Genomic DNA, 21,091 nt, shown 5'->3' with positions numbered 1-21,091 from the left:
GTAGTAGTAATGATAATATTATATTTTCACGTCATCTCCAGTAAGCACCATATCCTGCTCAGGGTTATGATAGATCCGGAAGCAGAAAAAATTCACCCACCCCAGTCACCATGTAGACACACTTTCGCACACTACATTCACACCTACGGGCAATTTATCCTAGCCAATCGCCTACTTGTATGTTTTTGGACAGTAGGAGTAAACCGGAGAACCCGGAGAAACATGCACAGAACATCCACACAGACAATGACCACAGATTCAACTCCAGGAGCTGTCAAGTGACAACACAAGCTGCTGCACTGGTTAACATGTTCGCCTCACACCTCCGGGGTTGAGGGTTTCCTCCGGGTACTCCGGTTTCCTCCCCCAGTCCAAAGACATGCAATGGTAGGCTGATTGGCGTGTCCAAAGTGTCCGTAGTGTATGAATGGGTGTGTTAGTGTGCATGTGATTGTGCCCTGCGATGGATTGGCACCCTGTCCGGGGTGTACCCCGGCTTGCGCCCAATGCTCCCTGGGATAGGCTCCAGGTTTCCCCGTGACCCTGAAGAAGGATAAAGGAGTATAGAAGATGGATGGGATGGATGGAACATTCATGTTAGTACCATTAATTATAGCAACAATATCAACACCTCTAACAATGACATGCTGATACAAACTTAGTAACAATGTACTTGTACTACTTAGATTGCTACTTCTGCAGACAAGACAACATACAGGAAATCTGGGACACGTAGACAGACTTGTTGTCTTTCACAGAAACCTAAAAGATCAATTGTGTACATAAACCGAGAAAAAGTTTGTGACCTTTGTCCTCAGGGTTGCCAGACTAGACTAAGGGTTTTAAGGTTCCAAATAAACGCATTATTTAAAATGAAGCTTAATTAAAAGCATTATTGATATAAATTTTAATTATATCTCTGTGTGTTTTCTATTATTATTATTATTATTATTATTATTATTATTACTGATGATGATGATGATTAAATCAAATAGGCTAATAAAAAAACAGCCCATAACAAAAGATATTAGAACAGGTAAGCAAACATATTTGCATATAAAATAATAAAGTGAGGCGATATATAAGCACATATTATTTATTATCTGTTTATTTCTTTTCATGCCAACATTAAGTTTAGTATGTAAATATAAATATAAATACGTTATATTCTGTGTGCAATGAAGAAAATACCCAAACGAAAACATATATATAATTTTGTCACAATGTGAAAAATGAGCGCAACTTTCATTTAAAAATATAAATAAATAAAATTAAATTAAATTAAAATATAACCTCCAAGAACGGAGTCAAATCTGGCAACTCATGAGTCACTTCCTGGATCAGCTGATAAAGTCACATGACACAGCTGTCATGGCGGCCGAGCTCACAGGGCGGTGTAGGTAGTTAGACTGTAGTTTCGCCGACATGTACCCACTTCTGGACAAAAACAAACCGTAAGTGCTGTGTTTTACAGTGTTATGCGATCGTAAATAAGACTCCGAGGTGATAAACACCTTCCAGGGCCACCATTTCTCACACGGAGCTATTAAAATCCTGTTTTTATCAGCAGTTTTATAAGTAAACTTTGGCTGTTGCATTGTAGACTATTACGTACTGTGACAGTACAAGACGTGAAGGTTCTAGTAAATACAAAGTAGTATTTATATGAATATCAGGAAGGTTTATTTCTAGACGTTTCTGTTTCCCTGTAGGTTAAATGCCATGTGTGGTGTGAGTGGTCACCTGTCATGCTCCATTATACTATCATAATCCTTTATACTCCAAAGCATGTCATGACTGATCCGGTTTAAAGTTGCTCTCTTTTGGGTTGTTCTTTTATTTTTCCTCTTATTTACTTACTTTGTTTATCTAATTCATCGCCATCTCTGATCCTACGGTGACAGTAAAATTCAGGTAAATCAATATTTGGATGTTTAAAACTAGTTTATAGCGCTGTATGGTTTTAAAGGTGTGATATGGAATTTTTCAACGTGTTACAAGATCTGTACTAATCGTATCATTTCAAAGATGACTCAGAGAAACTCTGATCTACATCGTTACCATTTGGTGTATAAGGAGAGTTTCGTCACTGTTTGGTTGTCTTTTTTCATTTTTCTGGCCCGGAAATGAGCTCAGAACTACGCTGCTCTGCCCCACCTACTTTAAATCCAAAGGTAACTTAGTAGGATTTGTAGTTTCAACAGAAGCAGGGTCGGTTAGGGGACACTGGAAAGGGTGGAAACAAATTAGAAACCACACCTTTAATATCGTTGGATGAGGAGTGCTTTGTGATGTGTCGTGACCTCTGTTTTGCACGTTCTGTGTTTTGTGTCTACTGTAGATGAGCAGCTGTTTTCATCGGGATAAACACGCTAAACACTGACACACACCTGGGAAAGCGTGCCGTCATGCATCCGTTCGGCCGAGAGGAGGAGAGCTCCGTGAAGGACCTGTTTGTCTTTTTCACTCAGTGTTTACGGCATGGCGAGTGGGAACTGGCCGCCGCTTGTGTCCGACAGCTCGGTCAAGCTGCCGGAGATGTTCCGTGGCGTCCTGACGACATCATCGCTGCGCTTATCGCGCAACCGTATCGACTTGCGTGAGTAGTGTCTCCTCACATTCGGACAGCTGTAATAAAACTCTGGTTTCAGTTTCACTCGCGTTAGCATTCAGGCATTCTAGCTTAGGCATTGTGTGCAGGTGGTTGGTTTGTGGCCATGGCTTTGGAGTTCACCTTCACCGTGTGGTTTTGTAGGTGGGAGACAGCAGGAAGTCCTCACAGACTCGCATGGTTCTGGCTGCAGGTGCTGGTGAAACACTCAAAAGACAAGGTGAAATACACTTTCAAATATAAGCGTCTCCGATGAGTTTCTGGGCCTTGGGTAATCCATATCACGTCTCCCTCCTGCACTGCAGGTGTCTCTCTCAGTCCGGAGAGAGCTAGCCTTCCTGCTGATTTTAGAGGAGCTCGGAGAGGAGGTGCCTCATTCTGTACTAAAGGTAAACCTCCCACTTCCTAGAACACTCATCATAATCATAACTTGGACCACCTAACTTACTCTGCTTGTTTAGTCTGCACTCTTTCAGTGACTGACACACAAAGAGGCCACGCCGCCTTCAGTGAGACTGACAGGTAGAGAGGCCACGCCTCCATCTCTAGAACTGATAGGCTCAGAGACCATGCGTCTTTCGTTCGGCATGACAGGGTTATAAGCTACACCTTCTTCATTGAGCGTGCCGACCAACGCCTCCTTTGTAAGCATGACAAGCTTATAGGCCATGCCTCTTTCTTTGAGCATGACTGACTCATAGGCCACGCCTCCTTCATTTTGCATGACTGGCATAGAGACCACGCCTCCTTCACTTAGTCCTAGGGATAATTCCACTGTAGCTTTTAACACTTTTTGGTTTCTCTCTCCCGCAGGAGCTGCATCAGGCCTTCCTGGAGTCTGAGCGTGTCGAGAGGAAGGACTCGCCCTCCGTTCTTCCTCTGAGTGACGCCGCTCTGTCCTCCATCCGCTCCACCCTCTCTGAGCGCAGTCCACGTCTGACCCACGCCCTGCTCCGCTTCCTGAAACACACGAACGTATCCAGCGTCTTTCTCCAATATCTCCTGGAGCTTATGGAGGAGAAGGAGGGCAAGAGGAGTGAGGTATGGGCAGAGGAGGTGTGCGGCGCTCTGGCTCTTGCTCCATGTGCAGCAGAGGCGGAGCTGGAGCGGCTGTGGGCGGGGCTATGGAGGGCAAGGGAAGGGCCTCTAAGTGAGGAGAGGGTGATGGGATGCCTGATCCGACCTCAGAGTCACACTCTGCTCATGCACTACTGTGCCACAGCTCTGCGACTCAACAGGGACAGGCTGCTCCAAGATGCAATGCACACACAGGGTGAGAGGGACAGGGGCTAACACACACACACACACACACACACACACACACACACACACACACACACACACACATGCGCAGTGCTGGCTTAATTAGGACATTGACATTTGATATTTCCTTCTTGTTTTTTAATTCTTCAATTTGTCTCATTTTTGGGGAAGTGAGAGTCTGTGGTCATTTTGTTACATTATCCCCACACACACACACACACACACACACACACACACACACACACACACACTCCTGAGGTCACGTCTAGCTGTCACATGTAACATCTCAAAAATGCACATGACTGCACAATGGGCTGATGTTATATGTAATACTGTGTGTGCGCGTGTGTGTGTGTGTGTGTGTGTGTGTGTGTCAGTGGAGTTACCTGAAGCAGAGAGGCTCATGCTTGGCCTGTGTTGTCATGGTGACCGTCATGCAGCTTGGAAAGCCATCTACTTTGAGTGTTTGAGCAGTGGAAAGCACTTTCTGGAGCAGGTTCTGGTAAGAGTCTTTACCCCTCATCCACTCTTCCACTCTCCCTCATCTACTCATGCACTATCCCTTGTCCACTTATCCACTCTCCCTTGTCCCAGATTCTATTATTAAATTACTCATCTCTCTTCTTTTCTGGTTTTGTTGGTAGGTCACAGGGCTTGACCTCATAAAGAAGGAGGAGTTTTCTAAACTGGAGGCGTTGCTTGGGGTGGAGTTTCAGCCGCTGTCCCGCCTCCTTCTTTTGCTGGGATGGAAACACTGCCAGAGCCTTGACTCCGCCCAGCGGCTCCTCAGGACTCTGCACCAACAGCAGGTCAGGAAATAAACACCTCAGACTGATAGAAAGAAATGGTGGAAAACCTAAATGGTGTACTACACGATGCAATAAACCAGTTCCTATGCCCTGTGAGCAGGCCCAGACCCGTGTGCGTGTGTGTGCGTGTGTGTGCGTGTGTGTGCGTGTGTGTGCGTGTGTGTGCGTGTGTGTGCGTGTGTGTGCGTGTGTGTGCGTGTGTGTGCGTGCGTGTGCGTGCGTGTGCGTGTGCGTGTGTGTGCGTGTGCGTGCGCGTGCGTGTGCGTGCGTGTGCGTGTTCAATAGAAATTTCTGTATTCACAGTTGTAGACTGTGTAAATTTAAGGCGGACTGCCAAATTGTACACACTTATCCAATACAATTATTGTATTATATTTATATAATACAATTATTTATTCAGTTGAATTGAGCAGTTGACTCAAGGACCCATCAGTGGGAGCTGCTGGGATTCAAACTCGCAACTTTCCGATCAGTAGTCTACAGCTCTTACCATTGAGCCACCACCAAATATTCCACCTTAAATGTTTTAAATGAAATCTGTCTATCTGGAGAAAAAAAATTGAACATGTATCTGGTAAAGTGTTTTTGTCACTTTACTCACGCTGTATGCTTGTGTGTGTGTGTGTGTGTGTGTGTGTCTGTAGGCCAAAGACACTGTCCTCAGTGACTTTGCGAACGTCCTCTCATCTCAGTTAAGGGTGTTGGAGTGGTGTGCCAAAAACAACCTGTGAGTAGGAAGATTAGTCAAGCACAGAATGTAGGGGAGAATCCCAATCAAAATAACATTCAAATTCAGATTTCTGCATTTAAAAAAACCCCCCAAAAAACAAATTCTGACTCTGTGTGAACAGTGAGATCTCCCATGAGGCCTTGCTGTCTCAGCTGCACAGCCTGGATCATCACTCTGCTCTCTATGTGCTGCACTCACTCACTCCTCTGGCTAAGTATGACGAGCAGAGAGTGTTGGAGCTGCTCCACGCCACAGGTAACACACACACACACACACACACACACACTCACACACACGTGCATGCATGCATGCATACCCAATACTGGTATGTCAAAGAAAGCTACAGTATGCAAATAGAAATTTGTAATCATGTCTTATAAACTCCGGTTGTAAATACGTTTACTTTTGAAAACGTGCATCGCTACTGTACTGCATTTATAGAAAATTAACCGACACCTTCTGACCAATCAGAGCCCAGAATTCAACTCCTGACGCTACTTTATACTTTTTTCAAGGAGACTCTTTGTCTGGAGATGCTCAGAGCAGCTGCGTCCAGCGCAACATCACCATGTTCAGGGCCTTCTGTGCCATGAAATACGCCGTCTATGCCGTGTGTGTGAACACGCGTGTCTGCTGTTCAGATTTGGGTTCGGCGCAGGTACCGCAGAAGGAACAGGCTGAAGGTTTGTACAGTGAATAGTGACAAGTGAAGAATATGCAAATGTGATAGAAAGATGTCTGTTGTGTGTGACTTTTCTAGCCAGATTAACGTTTTTGCATGAGCCTAAATATAATATGCCTGTTTTGTAGCATATTTACGGTAGGCATGCTACTCTAGCAGTTACAGCAATGTAACACTTTACGACGTAACCCCTAGACATCTGCATTGCCATGGCAACAGTTATACACGAAATGACAAGACACTCCTCCCCCCAGGTCACTCGTCCCTGTTCCAGCATTACCTCTCGGAGTGTCAGCTCTACTTGGAAGCAGTTCCTACCATGTTTCGCCTGGAGCTCCTGGAGAACATCTTCTCGTTACTTTTCCTGTCCTTCTCTGACTTTGCCGAATCGAATCGCTCCGGCAAGGAGAGCAAACGGAGCGGCAGCACTGAAGAGAAGCGCAAAGAAGAAGAGAAGGGCGAGTGTTCTGCGAGTGTCAAGTCTGGTCAGGTGACTTCGGGCTGTTGTGGCTTCCTGCTGAACCCTGGTACGATGGAGGGAGTCCTGCGGCTCCTCAGAGAGGGACTGGAGGGAATATGTGCCCTCGGGAGGACGCTGGAGGCCGAGGCGGAGCTGGCTCAGAGTCTGGGCTGCTCGGTTACGGTGGAGACGTTCAGCTCTCGCTTACAGAGGCTCTCCAAACACACGGCCGAGGCTCAGTGGAGGCTGCAGATCGTCACAACCAATCAGGGGAACCCAAGCAGTGAGTCAGGTGAAATTGTTTATATTTCATATAGATAATGCATGCATTGCGGTCTTCTCTTGTTTATTTTAGAGGTTTTTACAACAGTCGGATGCATAAAACATCAGCTAAGAGCGAATATATTACTATTTATTGCTGGTTCGGTGTAATAAAATGTTATTCTGTGGGACATACATGCAAAAAGGCCACTGATACTGAGGCCACGCCTCCTTCATTAAGACCGACAGGCACATCGGCCACACCTCCATTAAGTCCGACAAGCACATTGGCCACGCCTCCTTCATTAAGACTGAGATGCACCTTCATTAAGACCGAGATGCACATAGGCCACACCTCCTTCACTATGACTGAGATGCTCATAGGCCACACCTCCTTCACTATGACTGAGATGCACATAGGCCACACCTCCTTCACTATGACTGAGATGCACATAGGCCACACCTCCTTCACTTTGACTGAGATGCACATAGGCCACACACAACTGACAAGTTGACACGAGTTGTTAAGTCATGCCCTGTGTATTGAGCAAATCTAGTGAATAGATAACTATTTAGAATTTGGCCTCACTTGCATTGTTGTTAATAAATTTAAAATTGTGGTTAAATAACACAAACAAGAAATCTTTACTGTCGGCAAAGTAAAGTGTGTGTGTGCGTGCGTGCGTGTGTGTGTAGGTGGTCCGGCTCTACCCTCCCCAGGCCTGACCTCTGCCCTCCCCCTGAGGCGTAGCAGCAGCAGCAGCAGTGGTGTTTCTGGTGTCCGGAAGAAGAAGCGATTGCGTCGCCGTCGTCCCGAGCGACGCATGGCCTCCGAACGACAGAACGGAGAGATCAGCACCAGCGCTTCAGGTTGGTGTCACAGACACGTGTTTCACAAGCTTCATTTTAAATTTGTAATGTTAGTTTGCTTTTTATATTTGACTTTTTTTTACATGATTAGTTTAGTTGCCATTTTTTACTTGTGGGTTCACTCATTTCTATTATTGTCTAGTAATTAAAAAAAAATATGTTTAAGGTATCATTTAACGGACTTTTTATAAAAAAAATTTCTTAGATTTCTTTGATAATTTTGTCAGTTAAAAATGCTGAGTTTTATCTCGGAGTGTGTTTTTTCTTTGTTTTCCAAGACGGCAGTGGTAGCACCGTGCCAGTGTGTGTGGAGTATGAAGTGTGTTTTTGTGGAGGACCTCACAGCTGGCTCGTTCCCTCCATGCTCTCCCCGCCTGAGTCTCTCTTGATCTCCTGCATACGCAGAGGAAACTACGTGGAGGCTCATCAGGTTCCTTACACACTATTCTCTACACTGCAACACTGTGTAGAACACCACTATAGGACATAAACTGTTTTGTGCAACACCTAGATTGTGTGTATGTGTGTGTGTAGGTGATGCTGATGTTTGGGCTAGAAAATGCGCCATGTTGTGGGGAGCTCTTCTTCATGGAGCGTTACCACGAGGTTCTGTCTGAGCTCGCTCAGGTCGAGCAGAAGATCGAGAGCCAGTCCCTTTCTTCGTTATCGTCCTCCACGGAGGCTCTGGGGTCAGTCGGGGTGACGGGACCGGGACGGAGCCGCCTGGGCAGCAGCAGCAGATCCACTCTGCAGAGCATCGGCAACGCAGCTGCAGCGGGTACGCACGCACCGTGATAATACGGCTCAGACTCAGAATCGGACAATTCATGCCTTTGACACGCTCGCTGTCTCTCCTTCAGGCATGGCGTTCTACTCCATCTCCGACGTCGCTGATCGTCTCCTGAGCTCTCCCTCTCGTCCTCTGGCCTGTCTGGAGGAGAACTACTGGCTCTCTCACCTTCTCTCTGACCCCTCAGACCCCCTGCGCCCTCTGCTGGAGGAGCTGAGTCCTGCTGGCATGGCCGCTTTTGACCTGGCCTGCTGCCAGTGCCAGCTGTGGAAGAGCTCAAGGCAGCTTCTGGAGACGGCTGAGCGCAGACTGCATGCTTCACTGGAGAGTCGAGGTGCGTGAGCGCGCGCGTGTGTGTGTGTTTGAGTGTGAGGTACAGAAAGAAAGCAGCGTGATTGATGTCTTTGGGTTACCAAGGAAGAAAAAAAGTCTCATCTCTGAAAAGTGGGAGGCCACAGAGGCCACACCTCCTTTGCTGAGAGGCACAGAGGCCACACCTCCTTTGCTGAGAGGCACAGAGGCCACACCTCCTTTGCTGAGAGGCACAGAGGCCACACCTCCTTTGCTGAGAGGCACAGAGGCCACACCTCCTTTGCTGAGAGGCACAGAGGCCACACTCTCATTCCCCCTCATTAAAGCCATTGACTTTATGTACATTATTTCTGTTTTCACCCGCAGGTATGACACTGGACTGGGACGTTCATCATTCTGAAGGCGTTCGGGGATTTCCTTCTGTACTGCAGCAGATCAGTAAAATACTCAACAGAACAACGACCAGCAAAGGGCCACCCAAATCGGGTACACAAGCATTCATATTGTGTTACTCCTTTTTTGTTGTTAAATGATAGCGTATACCTGTGAACAACAACGGATTCATGCTTGAGATGTACATGTAATAAATATGCCCACAAAAGGGATGATGGAACAGAGAGGTGTACTAATGCAGTGATGCTGTATATCAATTTCTCTCTCTTTCTCGGTAAAAGACTCTAACAGAGACGAGGGTGGAGTCACGCCTCCGTTCGGCTGCAGCGCTCAGGAAGTCCTCCTCTGTAGTCACACGTCCCTCACGGAGGACGCCATCGCCACCCGCCTCATGCTCGTCCAGCGCCTCGAGGTCACACTGCAGACTCTGACCTCCGCCCTCGACATGGCCGGTAAGAGCTCGACGTTTATTGCTTTCTAAGATTGCAGTGAACAACGTCGTCTGATGACTTTTTGCAGCACGAACAGGACAACACTAAACTCGACTAAAACTCTGTCTGTCTAGAGAGATTATTTAGGAGGGAATGATGTGTGTTGTAATCCCAAGCAATTTACTCTCTGCTCTGTGATCGTCTGCTGCAGGGGAGAGTCAGTCGGCCAGCTCTGTCCTGACGTGTCTGTTGGACCAGGCAGGCCTGAAGCAGTCCGAGCTCGACTCGCACCCCGTCCGCTCTGCTATGAAACAGCTCTTGCGCTCCCTGGACCAGCTGTGCCCTTTCGAACTGGGCGGTGCCACCAGTAGTCCAGATTACATGCGCAGCTTCCTGGATTATATCAACATGCTGGCGTCAGTGCTGGTGCGCAGCCTGGGCTCCGAAGGCGAGTTGTTGTTTTGGTTTTTTTAATGCATTTTTTCATTAAAATCCGAGTGAGGAAACTTTACCATAAGATGATAATATTTTCAGCTGCTGTGTGTGTGTGTGTGTGTGTGTGTGTGTGTGTGTGTGTGTTCAGATCAGAGTTCGGCGGTGAAATTGGGGAATCCTCTGCTCGTGCTGCTGCAGTCGCCACATCAGCTCCTCTCACACCTGCTCTTCGACAGACAGGTCACACCCGACAGGTACAACATATAGATCTGACTTACTAATTAAAAATGTATTATAATAAAAAATTTAAAAGGAAATTAGTAAACATTACTGACAAACAAAACTGTGAACAAAAGTGATACTCAATTAACTAATTATCATATTAACTGTTTAATAAAAATTAACATCAAATTAAAAAAAAAAAACACTAAAAATAAAAAAATATATAATTTTTTCTGTTTTCTCTTGGTTTTTATATCCATTTGGTATTTTTTCTTTTTTTATTTAAAATGTTTTAATTTATTTTGATCTCTTTCTGTCCTTTAAAATTGGTGAAGATCAATGCGAGTCTTACTTCCATGGAGTGTGTGTGTGTGTGTGTGTGTGTGTGTGTGTGTGTGTGTTTTAGGTTACTGTCTCTGCTGCATCAGGAGGGTCTGCATGTAAACGTCCAGCAGGTCATAGTGCAGCGCTGCTGTGATCCACTCCCTCTCTGGGTCCCTCCCTCCACGAAGGGCGCAGGAGCCGAAGGAGGAGCTTTCTGCCCATCCAGCATCGCCTCTCTCCTCCATCAGCACACTCAGGAGCGAACTTTCACCGTTGACCTTTCTGAACCGCCCACCGTCTCCGAACCCAGCTCGGAATCTGAGGCGTCGGTCGAAAACAGCGTCTCCCCCATTCTCTCCACCTCTCCTCCTTCTCCGTCTTTGTCTTCATCCTCGTCCTTCTCTTCATCGTCATCGTCGTCCTCTGTGTCTTCTTTCCTCCTCACAGCCTCTGCTCTGTCGTTCCTGAAATCCCGCTCTCCGCTCGTCGCTGTCCTGGCGTTGCTCAGCGTGAGTAGGGTGGAGATCGCCCGCGTGGCGTCCTCTCCGTGGCCCGGACTGCCTTCGTATTTTCGAAGCGTTGGGCGTAAAGAAACTCCGCTGGACTTGGAGCAGATCTCCAAAGAGGTCGAAGCTTTGCTCGCGTCCTTCCCTATCCTCAAGGCCTTCCTAGTGGACATGGCGGCGCCCTTGCTGGGGTCGTCTCCTGACGCTGAGGAAGGCGTCGGAGCAGCCCTGAGCAGGAAGTCGGGCACAGTGGCCGTGCTCTTCTCCGGGTCTCAGGATGGAACGGGTCAGGCGATAGTGGGTGAAGCTTTCCAGCAGGCTTTGAGCACCGGAGACCTGAACCGAGCTCTGAGCCTGCTGGAGCTCTACGCACAAAACTGCAACCAGAAGGGGGCGCTACGGGACAGACTGCTCGCCTGCACCACCCTGGCAGGTACGAGTTTCCATCTGTTCGTTCACGCTGAGCATTCAGGACCATGTTAGAACAAATGAGAGCAAAACATGTTCTTAGACGTTCAGTGTGTCTTTTTGTTTTGACTTTGAGTATGTAAATATTATGAAATTGTGAATAATACTTGAACGTATTGCAGTTCTATATATTGAGGGATTTTTTTTTATACATGTACAGAGCAGCTGTTCCGGGTGAAGGACTGGGAGCTGCGAGCCCGTGTGGCGCTTCAGGGTTTGGAGCGATGGCCTCTTCACAGCTGCCTGGAGCTGCTGCAGTTCTGCCTCAGTGACTCGAGCCCAGATCACACGCTCACGCCCCAGCTGCGGCAGAGAAAACATGAACTCGACATGTACAACAGGGTGTGTGTGTGTGTGTTAGTCTCAGTCTCATACTATGCTCCCTGGACCTATCTGTGGCATATATTTACTCACAGTCACTCACCAGATTCTACCTTAGTAAAACGTGTGTGTTTTGGGAGTGGGCTTTGTACAGAACACTGAAGAGGGATTTGCATCTGTATGGATTTCGAGTTTCTGCTAACCTCAGTGTTGCTTTAAAGGATGTGATAGTGTAATCTTATTTGTCATCGTGTGTGTATGTGTTGTGTAGATGCTGAGCCTACAGCCTCCACTGGAATGGCAGACGTGGCAGGAGTTGAAGGAGGAGTCGAGCAGAAACCCAGAGTCCATGTTCTCCCTTTTGCTGAAGACACAGGTCAGTCTGACAATACTTCATAAATTAGGTTAAATAAATTGTGATCATTTGCAGACATTTCACCTCTGTGCTCAAGTGAGGCGGCTTGTGCTCATTATACTCATTCATTTGGTGTGTGTGTGTGTGTGTGTGTGTGTGTTGGCAGGAGTTTGATTTGTGTGCTCAGTGGGTGCAGCTGTATCCCGTATCGGAGCAATCTAAACTGCAGCTCCAGACTGAACACCTGCTCCATCTGCTGGAGAACGGCTTAACCGAGGACGCCTTCCAGGTACGACAGCGTGCACAAACGTTCTGAGAAAAAACCCCTCTGAGTCAGAGCGTTACTTCTAGGCTGAATTGTTCATAAAAACCTGTAATATAAAATGTACTATCTCCTTTCCCTGGCTCTAGCTTCTCGAGGGCCTTCCTGATTCGCTGGAGGTTAGCGAGCACGCGCTAGATCAGAGGCCCGGATTGGCTGCCTGCCACTTCCTGTCCGATTACCTCACGCTGCACTTTCAGAGCCGGATGACGCCAGCACGTAGACGCCACATACACGCCCTGCACCTGGGCTCTAAGGTGTGTGTGTGTGTGTGTGCGCATGTTTATATACGTGCGCACACGTTTGGCACTACCCAGGAGTGTGTTTCTTTCTGTCTGGGAAGATATGATGTCACGAGACTTGATCAGTGCGTTGATTCAATACGATTCAGTGTTGTTTCAATATGATTCGGTTGGATTCAAAAGTTTTCCAAACGAAAAAAAAAAAGTGTTAGCTTTGAGGACTGGGAGGCCACGCCTCTTTTCCTGTGACAAGCACAGAGGCCACGCCTCCTAGCAAGAAAGTCCTGTTCGTTTTAGCATGCTAGTTGTGCAAAGCAGAGTTTATTATTGTATTTCCTACCTCGGCTTCCCCAGGTGTTGCTGACACTTCCGGAAGCTTCTCGGCAGGACTACTTCCAGCTGCTGGCGGATCCTCTGCTCATGCTGGAGCAGCTGTTGATGAACCTGAAGGTGGAATGGTTGTCGGTCGCCGTCTCGACCCTCCGGAACCTTTTACCGACCCAGGAAGCAGGAATCACCAACCTGGATATCGACACACTGCTGGCCGAGTACGCAAAGAACGCCCTGGACTTCCCCTACGCCCCCCGAGAGAGGGCACGCAGCGGTGAGGGCAAAAACTTCCCACACAATGATGTACAACCATAAATATATTCGACTTGTCCCAAAGGATAGTAGTTAATCAGCCATCGAGACTTTATGAATTTTAAGGTTCTCACAATTCTGTCATGAAAGAAAAGTACAGTTTCCTTTATTAACTTATTTCCTGTTTTTTGTTTTCAGACTCAGTGATCAGCTTGCAGGACGTGCTGCTGCAGTGTCCCGTTCAGGAGAGCGCGTCGTCTTCTCCTAGCCGCACCCCGCCTCCCTCGACAGGTCTGCCGCTTGTGCCTCTGCATTTATTCGTTAGCTGCTCGTTAAAAAGTCACGGAAAAATCCGATTAGAAAGCCTCTTTAACGTCGCTCATTTCACAAAGTGAATGTTGTGGCGATCACCAAGGGGAGTGGCCTGTCGCCGAGGTGATCCGAGGCCCGGCCCGGCATGAGACGGATTAAACCCAAAATGAATTTTAATCCTCAAACGTGTCGTCGTGGAAACCTAAACTTTGCTGTTGGTCCTATGTGCAGGCGGCACTCCCATGCATACTCCATCCAGCTCCAGCCATGAACAAGACAGAGGTTCGGGTGGGAAGAAGCCCCGCCCCTCGTCCATGTTCACCCCTCCAGAGAAAACCCCGGAGCGTAAAGACTGGATTCCTGACCACCACAGGCACATCTGCATGGTCTGTCAGAGAGAGAGATTCACCATGGTGAGGCCTAGAGAGAAGAGTGTGTGTGTGTGTGTGTGTGTGTGTATAGGACTGACAGGTTGAAGTCACTTGTTAGGCTGTAATATGTTAGGCTTGTTATCTTTAGCTATTAATCGTAGCTATTATCTCTCTCTCTGTCAGTTTAACCGGCGGCATCACTGCAGGCGCTGTGGCCGCTTGGTGTGTCACGCCTGCTCCAGCAGGAAGATGGTGGTGGAGGGGAGTGAGGAGCCCGTGAGAGTGTGTGACCAGTGCTACAGCTTCTTCCACACAGCGTAAGCACACATACACACACACAAACACACACCCCTATTTGTATACACAAGTTAGCCCTAACTGTAGCTGTACTGTACAATATAAAAGGTACATGGTGCTGTATGATATTCTGTACATGCTTTCTCACGTGTTCTCTCGCACTGTCTTTTTCGCAGTTCGGATGAAGAGCTGGAGCAGGCCGAAGGTATCGCATTCAATCCAAAATGCTTCACCATACTGACTGTTTCTGTCGGTCCATTTTGACTACAAGAGTAAACGATTTAATTATCATAAAGAATGAACACTCAAAATGAACACTCTTTATTCATTATTATTATTATTTTTATTTGAAATGCCACCCTGTAAGATGGCAGTTGGTGAACAAAACTAGATAAGTAGCCTGAGAGAAAAATGTGTAACACGCTTTGTCTCCAGTAGCAGGCAGTCCGGTGTCTGCTGAGGGAACGCTAGACGGCGTCCTCTGTCTCCCTGAGGTTCCTCAGAGGCAGTACAGACTCAGTCCCAATGCAGCAGAGAACCAGCAGCTACACAACGAATTCTACTACGAACAGGTCCATGTTTACCTCCGTCCGTCTGTCTGTCTGTCTATATACCTGACTTTCTCTTTGTCTGTCTGTCTTTCTTTCTGTTTATCTATCTGTCTGATCCCAAAGTCACTCTGGTGTGTGTTCGTGTGAGTTCATCTCTCTCTCTCTCTCTCTCTCTCTCTCTCTCTCTCTCTCTCTCTCTCTCCCTCTCTCAGGCACCAAGCGCGTCCCTGTGCGTGTCCATCCTCAGCCTTCACAGTGACCACGCCGCCTGCGGTCGCCAGCTGATTGGTCACTGCCGCTCGATCTCATGCAAACTGACCAATCCTGAGGTGGACGCTCGTCTCCTGACCGACGTCATGCAGCAGCTCATGTTCAGCGCTAAGCTGATGTTTGTAAAAGCTGGACGCAGCCAGGACCTGGCTCTGTGTGACAGGTCAGACCACACACACTCTCTCACACACACACTCATACATCCTACAGTTCTCAAAGACACACTGATGTGTTTCTATGTTCTGTGTTTCATCTCTCGCCACTTACAGCTACATCAGTAAGGTGGACGTGTTGAAGATCCTGGTCAGTGCTAACTATAAGTACATCCCGTCTCTGGACGACATTTTGGAGACGACGGCAGTGACGCGTCTGAGGAACCAGCTGCTCGAGGCAGAGTATTATCAGCTGGCTGTGGAGGTGAAGAGGTTTTACGTCACTCTTTGAAGAAGGCTTTCAAGAATCCGACTTTCGACTAGATCGCACTGATGCTCAGTAGTCACACAAATACAGAGTTTTATGTTTTAGTTCTTACCCCCCCCCCCCCCCCCCCCCCCCGCTCACCTTAGGTGTCTACCAAAAGCGGTCTGGACCCGAGCGGCGTGTGGCACGCGTGGGGCATGGCGCTCCTGAAGGGGAGATGTCTGTGCGCAGCCCGGGAGAAGTTCGCACGCTGCCTGAAAGCTCCGGTGGACAGAAACCAGCTGAACCTGGGGTCACGACTGCTGCAGGAGATCGTCCAGCACCTGGAGTCTACCACACGACTCGCGCCGAGCCCGGTGAGGACCGAGACAGCTCAGCTCAGACATCCGCACGCGGGATTTTCACTTAGAGCTCGAGATATTCAGATGCCTGGTGCAATTAAATTTTAAACTCCCCCCCCCCCCCCCCCCCTTAAAATCCTACTGAAATAAATAATGTTTAGCCAGATTGCGTTTGTCTAATTATATGTTTAAACATTTCAACAATTCAGTGTGAAGAAATATACCATATACTAATATCGCAGTGTATTCTGCCTCTTTGTGTGTGCGTGTGTGTTTGTTACAGACAGCAGATAACGACCTCCTGGCGTCCCTGACCGAGCTGGAGGAGGCTCTGCGCGATACGTCACCGGCGGACCGGACGGAGAACCGGTTGCAGCGCTTTGGACACCATCAGGAGTGTGTGTACTACCTGATGAGCTACGGCACACACCTGAGTCTCGTTTCCTTCTACCTGCGTCACGACTGCCTGAAGGACGCACTCACATATCTGCTCAGCAAGGTTACACGCACGATACACGCCGTCCTAAAGTACTGTCACGTTCCCTGGGTAAACGAGCTAGCGTTTTCTTGGATGACTTTTGGATGGAAACGGATCGAGTGTCTGGTTGTCTCGATGTTCTGCAGGAGTGTCCAGAAGACGTGTTTCTGGAGGGCGTGCTCCAGCCGTGTTTGGAACGAGGCCGATTGGGCGTCCTGCAGGGGCTCCTGGAGAGTCTGGATGCTACGTTGGAGAGCTGGGGGCGATACCTGATACCAGCGTGCCAAATGCTCCAGCGCAAGGGTTATTACCATACCCTGTACCAACTACAGCAGTTCATGATGGTACTGAACACACATTTTAGATAGAAGAGGAACTTTCATGGTCGAAAGTCGAACGAGAAAAGAGTTTTTGTTGAACGCAGCACATATGACATATATAATTATTATTATTATATATATCTGTAAGTACTAATAAATATGTTGCATCATTTTGTGTGTGTGTGCATTCAGGACCACGTCCGAGCGGCTATGACGTGTATCCGCTTCTTCACACACAAGGCTCACTCCTACGTGCAGTTGGGTGAGCAGCAGCGCTGGCTGGTCCGAGCCAAAGAGCACCTGAGGGCCTTCCTACAGGAGCAACAGAACCGCCGCAAAACCTTCTCTTCTTCCTCATCGTCGTCATCCTCCTTCAGGAAAAAAATGAGCTCCAGCGACGTCTCCAGGTCAAACACCTCACCTGGATTAGGAAATGAGCGAAATCAGGAGCTCCTTGACAATGATTAACCCTAACCCTTGGTTATACGGTGATTAACAGGGACTGTTGTGTTGTATTTCGGTTAGACACATGAACACCATCATGCTGCAGCTGGAAGTGACACGTTTTCTGCATCGATGCGAAAGCTCCTCCTCCTCTAGAGCCGCCACAAGCCCCACCCCTACAGGCAACAGTGCCCCACCCACTCTTTTTGGAGGAAGTCCCATGAAGGTGGATGTGGCCTGCAGGGTGAGCTGCCCACACTTTTTATATTTCTTTTTAAGGCGAGGGATCGATGTTCTGTTTGCTGACACGTGGTGACGTCAGAGGATATTCATGTTCATGCACTGCTGTGTGTGTGTGTGTGTGTGTGTGTGTGTGTGTGTGTGTGTGTGTGTGTGTGTGTGTGTGTGTCCGTCCTCTCTCTGTAGGTGATGCTGGGGGGCAAAAACATTGAGGAGGGGTTCGGCATTGCTTATCGAGTCATACAGGTGAGATGATCCGATTCACATCGTTCACATCGACCATACAGAACGATATACAGCCGAGTCCAAACATTTCAGTCCAGTACTGAGATCTGTATTTGATCCAACACTCTTGCTATCTCTCTCACTCCTTCTCTCTCCGTCCTTGTGTATTCGCAGGATTTTCAGTTAGACGCTCTGGCTGTGTACGTGCGTGTTGGTCAGCGGTTGGTGAGTCTGCGTGAGTACCAGGCCATACGCCAGCTGCTGAAGTGTGTGAGCGAGTCAGGAACCGCCACCAAACATGACTGCGACACCATTGTGCTCAGCTGCGTCTCGGCCTGGGACAAAAACCCTGCTGATGTGAGTCGAAATCCGTCGAAATGACAGTCTTAAAGAATATTATGGCTGTAGGTTAATTATGGATCGGTGCTCTGCCGCCTGTGTTGACGGTTCTGGAAAGGATCTTGGACGTAAATAAAAATGTGTCCTCAAACTAGGAGTGTTTTCTGATAAAGAGGGTAAATTTGCTGTAGGAAAACCTAACTGATGTTGTAAGTTTACATTTTATAAATGATATTTTCTCTGATTGTATTTTAATCAGTAAAGCTGAAGATCGATATACTGTCACGGACCTAAACGAAAGCTTCCGTTTGATCTGTTCTCTTTCAGGCCAAAGAGTTGGAGGCTCTGATTTTGGAGTCCAAATCCACAGAGAATAAAGTAATCTTCCTTCCATTTCTTTGCTTTTCTCCTTTTAAAAACAATTTTAGTACTGTTTTAATAATACCATCTAATAAATACAAATCCCCATTTCTGTGTGTGTGTTTGTAGATTAAAGCGTACCTGATGTGCAATAAGCTGAGGGCGGCGTATCTCCTGGCGGTGAAGCTGGACCCTGTGAAGGCGTGTGCGCTCGTACGGGACGTCCTCCAGGCCGCCGAGGTCTCGAGCGACTCCGTCATGCAACAGATCTGCCGTCAGTGGCTCTCGGAACACCAGGAGCCGGCGTCACGGAAGCACCACGGCAACAAAAGGTAGCATCGGTGGCTTAATTTCTGACCGACTGTAGCTTCAAAAGGCCGACTGGGCCTCAAAGCTTCGCTCTGTTTGAGCGGTCGGGGGTTTGAGAGACGCTTGAATTGAGCCACCGACATGCCTCGTGGTGTCACATGATCAGGTCAGGTGACTTTACGGCCACATCCATAACCGACCCCTGGTAGTTTGCCGTAAGGACATGTCTACACGAGCGCAAAGGTTCTTTTTAAAGGCAGTATTATTCACTACAGGGTAATAAATCTTATAAAAGCCAGTTCGGAACATCTTAAAAACCACTAACAATTTTACTGCGCCTTTCTCAAACAGATGCACATCCTCTTAATTGAACAGTCTGACTGAAAATAAAATGTACACAATTTCCCCCTACTACTTCATACGCAGTCAATCATGCCAAGACTGGAGCTTTGAGGCTAATACGGCTAACAAGTAAGAGAAGCTAATAGCTACCAGTTTACCTTTTTACAAATAAAATGCATACGTAAACCACACGTAAATCCTCAAACTCCTGCTTCATAGAAAACTGTAAGCTCTCCTGGGGTGGCGGGGGTTGGGGGGGGGGATGTCAGTATTAAAAAAAATCCAATTTTTCACATACATAAATTTGAACTATATTGTTATATAATATAGTTTTTTTTTTTTAAAACACAATTTACACTGCAATGTCTTTTTGTCCACATTTACAGTCTCAAAATCTGCATAAGCACCGAACAACTCTACAAAGCCTCTAAGCTTCCATTACTTGTTAGCGACGATAGTCTCGGCGCTCAATAAAGAAGCTGAGTCAGCTAACGTTGGCTAACGTCTTGGTTGATCGTATACAGTTGACCTAAGGGAAATGCTGTGTATTCCTTTAATGGCTGAGTTTGGGCTCAATAAATCTGTCAGCATCCAGTATTAGCCTCATTTTAATTTCCTACCTCAGATAAATAGGGTGCTTCCTTCTCGTTCCTTACCGATTCCACTTTGTTTCTTCGCTGTGTCTCGGCTTATGTGTGTTAAACCATGCCAATTTTTCATATTATACTGTAGTCTTAAGTTCTGTTAGTCATCGATTAGTAGGTTCTGTATTCGGGCCACAAAGTGTTTCTTAGCATTAGCATTCTCATTAGCATTCATGTATTGTCACATGGTCTGTCCCAAACCACACCTTAATTACAATGCAGTGCACTATTTGGGGAGTGTGGTGCTTTTGTAAATCGTGTAGGAAACCGAGGGGATTTGAATAGTACCTTAAGTCATATTCTAGGCAGTTGGATTAGATGAGATAAGCTGACAGGATTTCTCACCGGATTTTTCAGTCTTTTATTAAGACTGGACTTGTGGTTGGATTTAATGTCATGTTCTTGCTAGCAAGCTAACCTGCACTAATCTGACAGGATTTCTCACAGGAGAACTCTCCAGCTAAAACAACCCAGTCTCATTTGCCAGGATTTCTGCCAGAATTTGCTCATACTCTCACTAGCAAGCTCACGTACTTCATTTCTGACAGGATTTCTAAATCGTATTCGTACTAGCTAGCTAACCTTATGTCAGGATTTTAAATCTGTGTAGGATTTTTCAGTCCTTTTCTGGCTAGCAAGCTAACATGAGCTCTTCCGACAGGAGTTTAAGAAATGAGTATGGTTTCCCTTGAGAAACATTTCGCAATGCTATTGTTTAACCAATACGGGAAACCTGAATGTTGTAGATTTACTGTGGGATATACGCTTCCTCCGAACGAGGGCATTAGTGATAAAAATAAAACGACACGATAAGGGATTTCTGCGAACAGCACAGATGTATAAAGCACTTGTTAAAAATTTTATCATTCTGAAAGGATATTATAACATATAATCTGCTGCACGAGCAATACTGACTGGAAAGCTCTCTGAAATGATTAGCATTGCCTTTGGATGAAAGTCTGTCAAGTTTATTTGGTGTGTGTGTGTGAGTGTGAGTGAAAATTTGTCACGTTTTTCCTGTAGTGTGTGAGATATGGCATCCCATCTTGTGTCTGACCCATTCTGTAATTGAGAACGTCTTCTAGGACATGTTTCCAGACTGATTTCTGTGATGCAGAATCTACTTCTTTACAATTCTTTGTATTCTTTTCACTGTTTGCCTTTAATCAATCACTTGAATCGATCGGTTCATTGGATAACTCAATACTTAAAGGGAAATAATGTGATTTTGCTCTATGGACACAGTGATGTCAGATAACAGCAGATAATGTTTACACTGTCCTTTGCACAGAATAAATAAAATTGACGCATGTAAATACAGGAAATACAGTCAGATATAAATGGAATTAAATCCTGCCAAATGTTGAAGCAATAACCTTTCTTTTTGTCTTAAGTCAGTCTGATTTTGGGGTACGAGCGGAAATATCATCTATGGTATC

General features: G+C 46.9%; 1 protein-coding gene across 6 annotated transcripts; it reads left to right on the top strand.

Moving 5' to 3' along the window:
• Positions 1-1,344: 1,344 nt before the first annotated feature.
• zfyve26 (zinc finger, FYVE domain containing 26) lies at positions 1,345-21,032 on the top strand. 6 transcript variants are annotated; one of them, XM_017464013.3, is made up of 41 exons: positions 1,345-1,454; positions 2,342-2,599; positions 2,756-2,831; positions 2,917-3,000; positions 3,425-3,884; positions 4,252-4,376; positions 4,519-4,683; positions 5,328-5,410; positions 5,535-5,668; positions 5,929-6,096; positions 6,350-6,838; positions 7,513-7,686; positions 7,965-8,116; positions 8,221-8,464; positions 8,547-8,810; positions 9,155-9,274; positions 9,463-9,633; positions 9,824-10,060; positions 10,196-10,301; positions 10,676-11,532; positions 11,728-11,909; positions 12,160-12,264; positions 12,410-12,532; positions 12,655-12,822; positions 13,162-13,411; positions 13,588-13,680; positions 13,933-14,114; positions 14,256-14,389; positions 14,546-14,574; positions 14,808-14,941; positions 15,133-15,353; positions 15,460-15,607; positions 15,757-15,966; positions 16,235-16,450; positions 16,576-16,773; positions 16,942-17,156; positions 17,275-17,437; positions 17,620-17,679; positions 17,833-18,015; positions 18,325-18,375; positions 18,487-21,032. In XM_017464013.3, exons 2-41 carry the CDS (start codon positions 2,409-2,411, stop codon positions 18,691-18,693), a joined length of 7,572 nt encoding a protein of 2,523 aa, XP_017319502.1. In that variant the 5' UTR covers positions 1,345-1,454; positions 2,342-2,408; the 3' UTR covers positions 18,694-21,032. The 6 variants fall into 6 exon arrangements, with proteins under 6 accessions (XP_017319502.1, XP_017319501.1, XP_017319500.1 ...); XM_017464012.3 differs by having other exon boundaries at positions 14,805-14,941; XM_017464011.3 differs by having other exon boundaries at positions 6,350-6,847.
• Positions 21,033-21,091: the final 59 nt, after the last annotated feature.

The sequence above is a fragment of the Ictalurus punctatus genome, chromosome 3, assembly GCF_001660625.3.
Source record: "Ictalurus punctatus breed USDA103 chromosome 3, Coco_2.0, whole genome shotgun sequence".
Lineage (NCBI taxonomy): Eukaryota > Metazoa > Chordata > Actinopteri > Siluriformes > Ictaluridae > Ictalurus > Ictalurus punctatus.
This window is presented reverse-complemented; position numbering and strand designations above follow the sequence as displayed.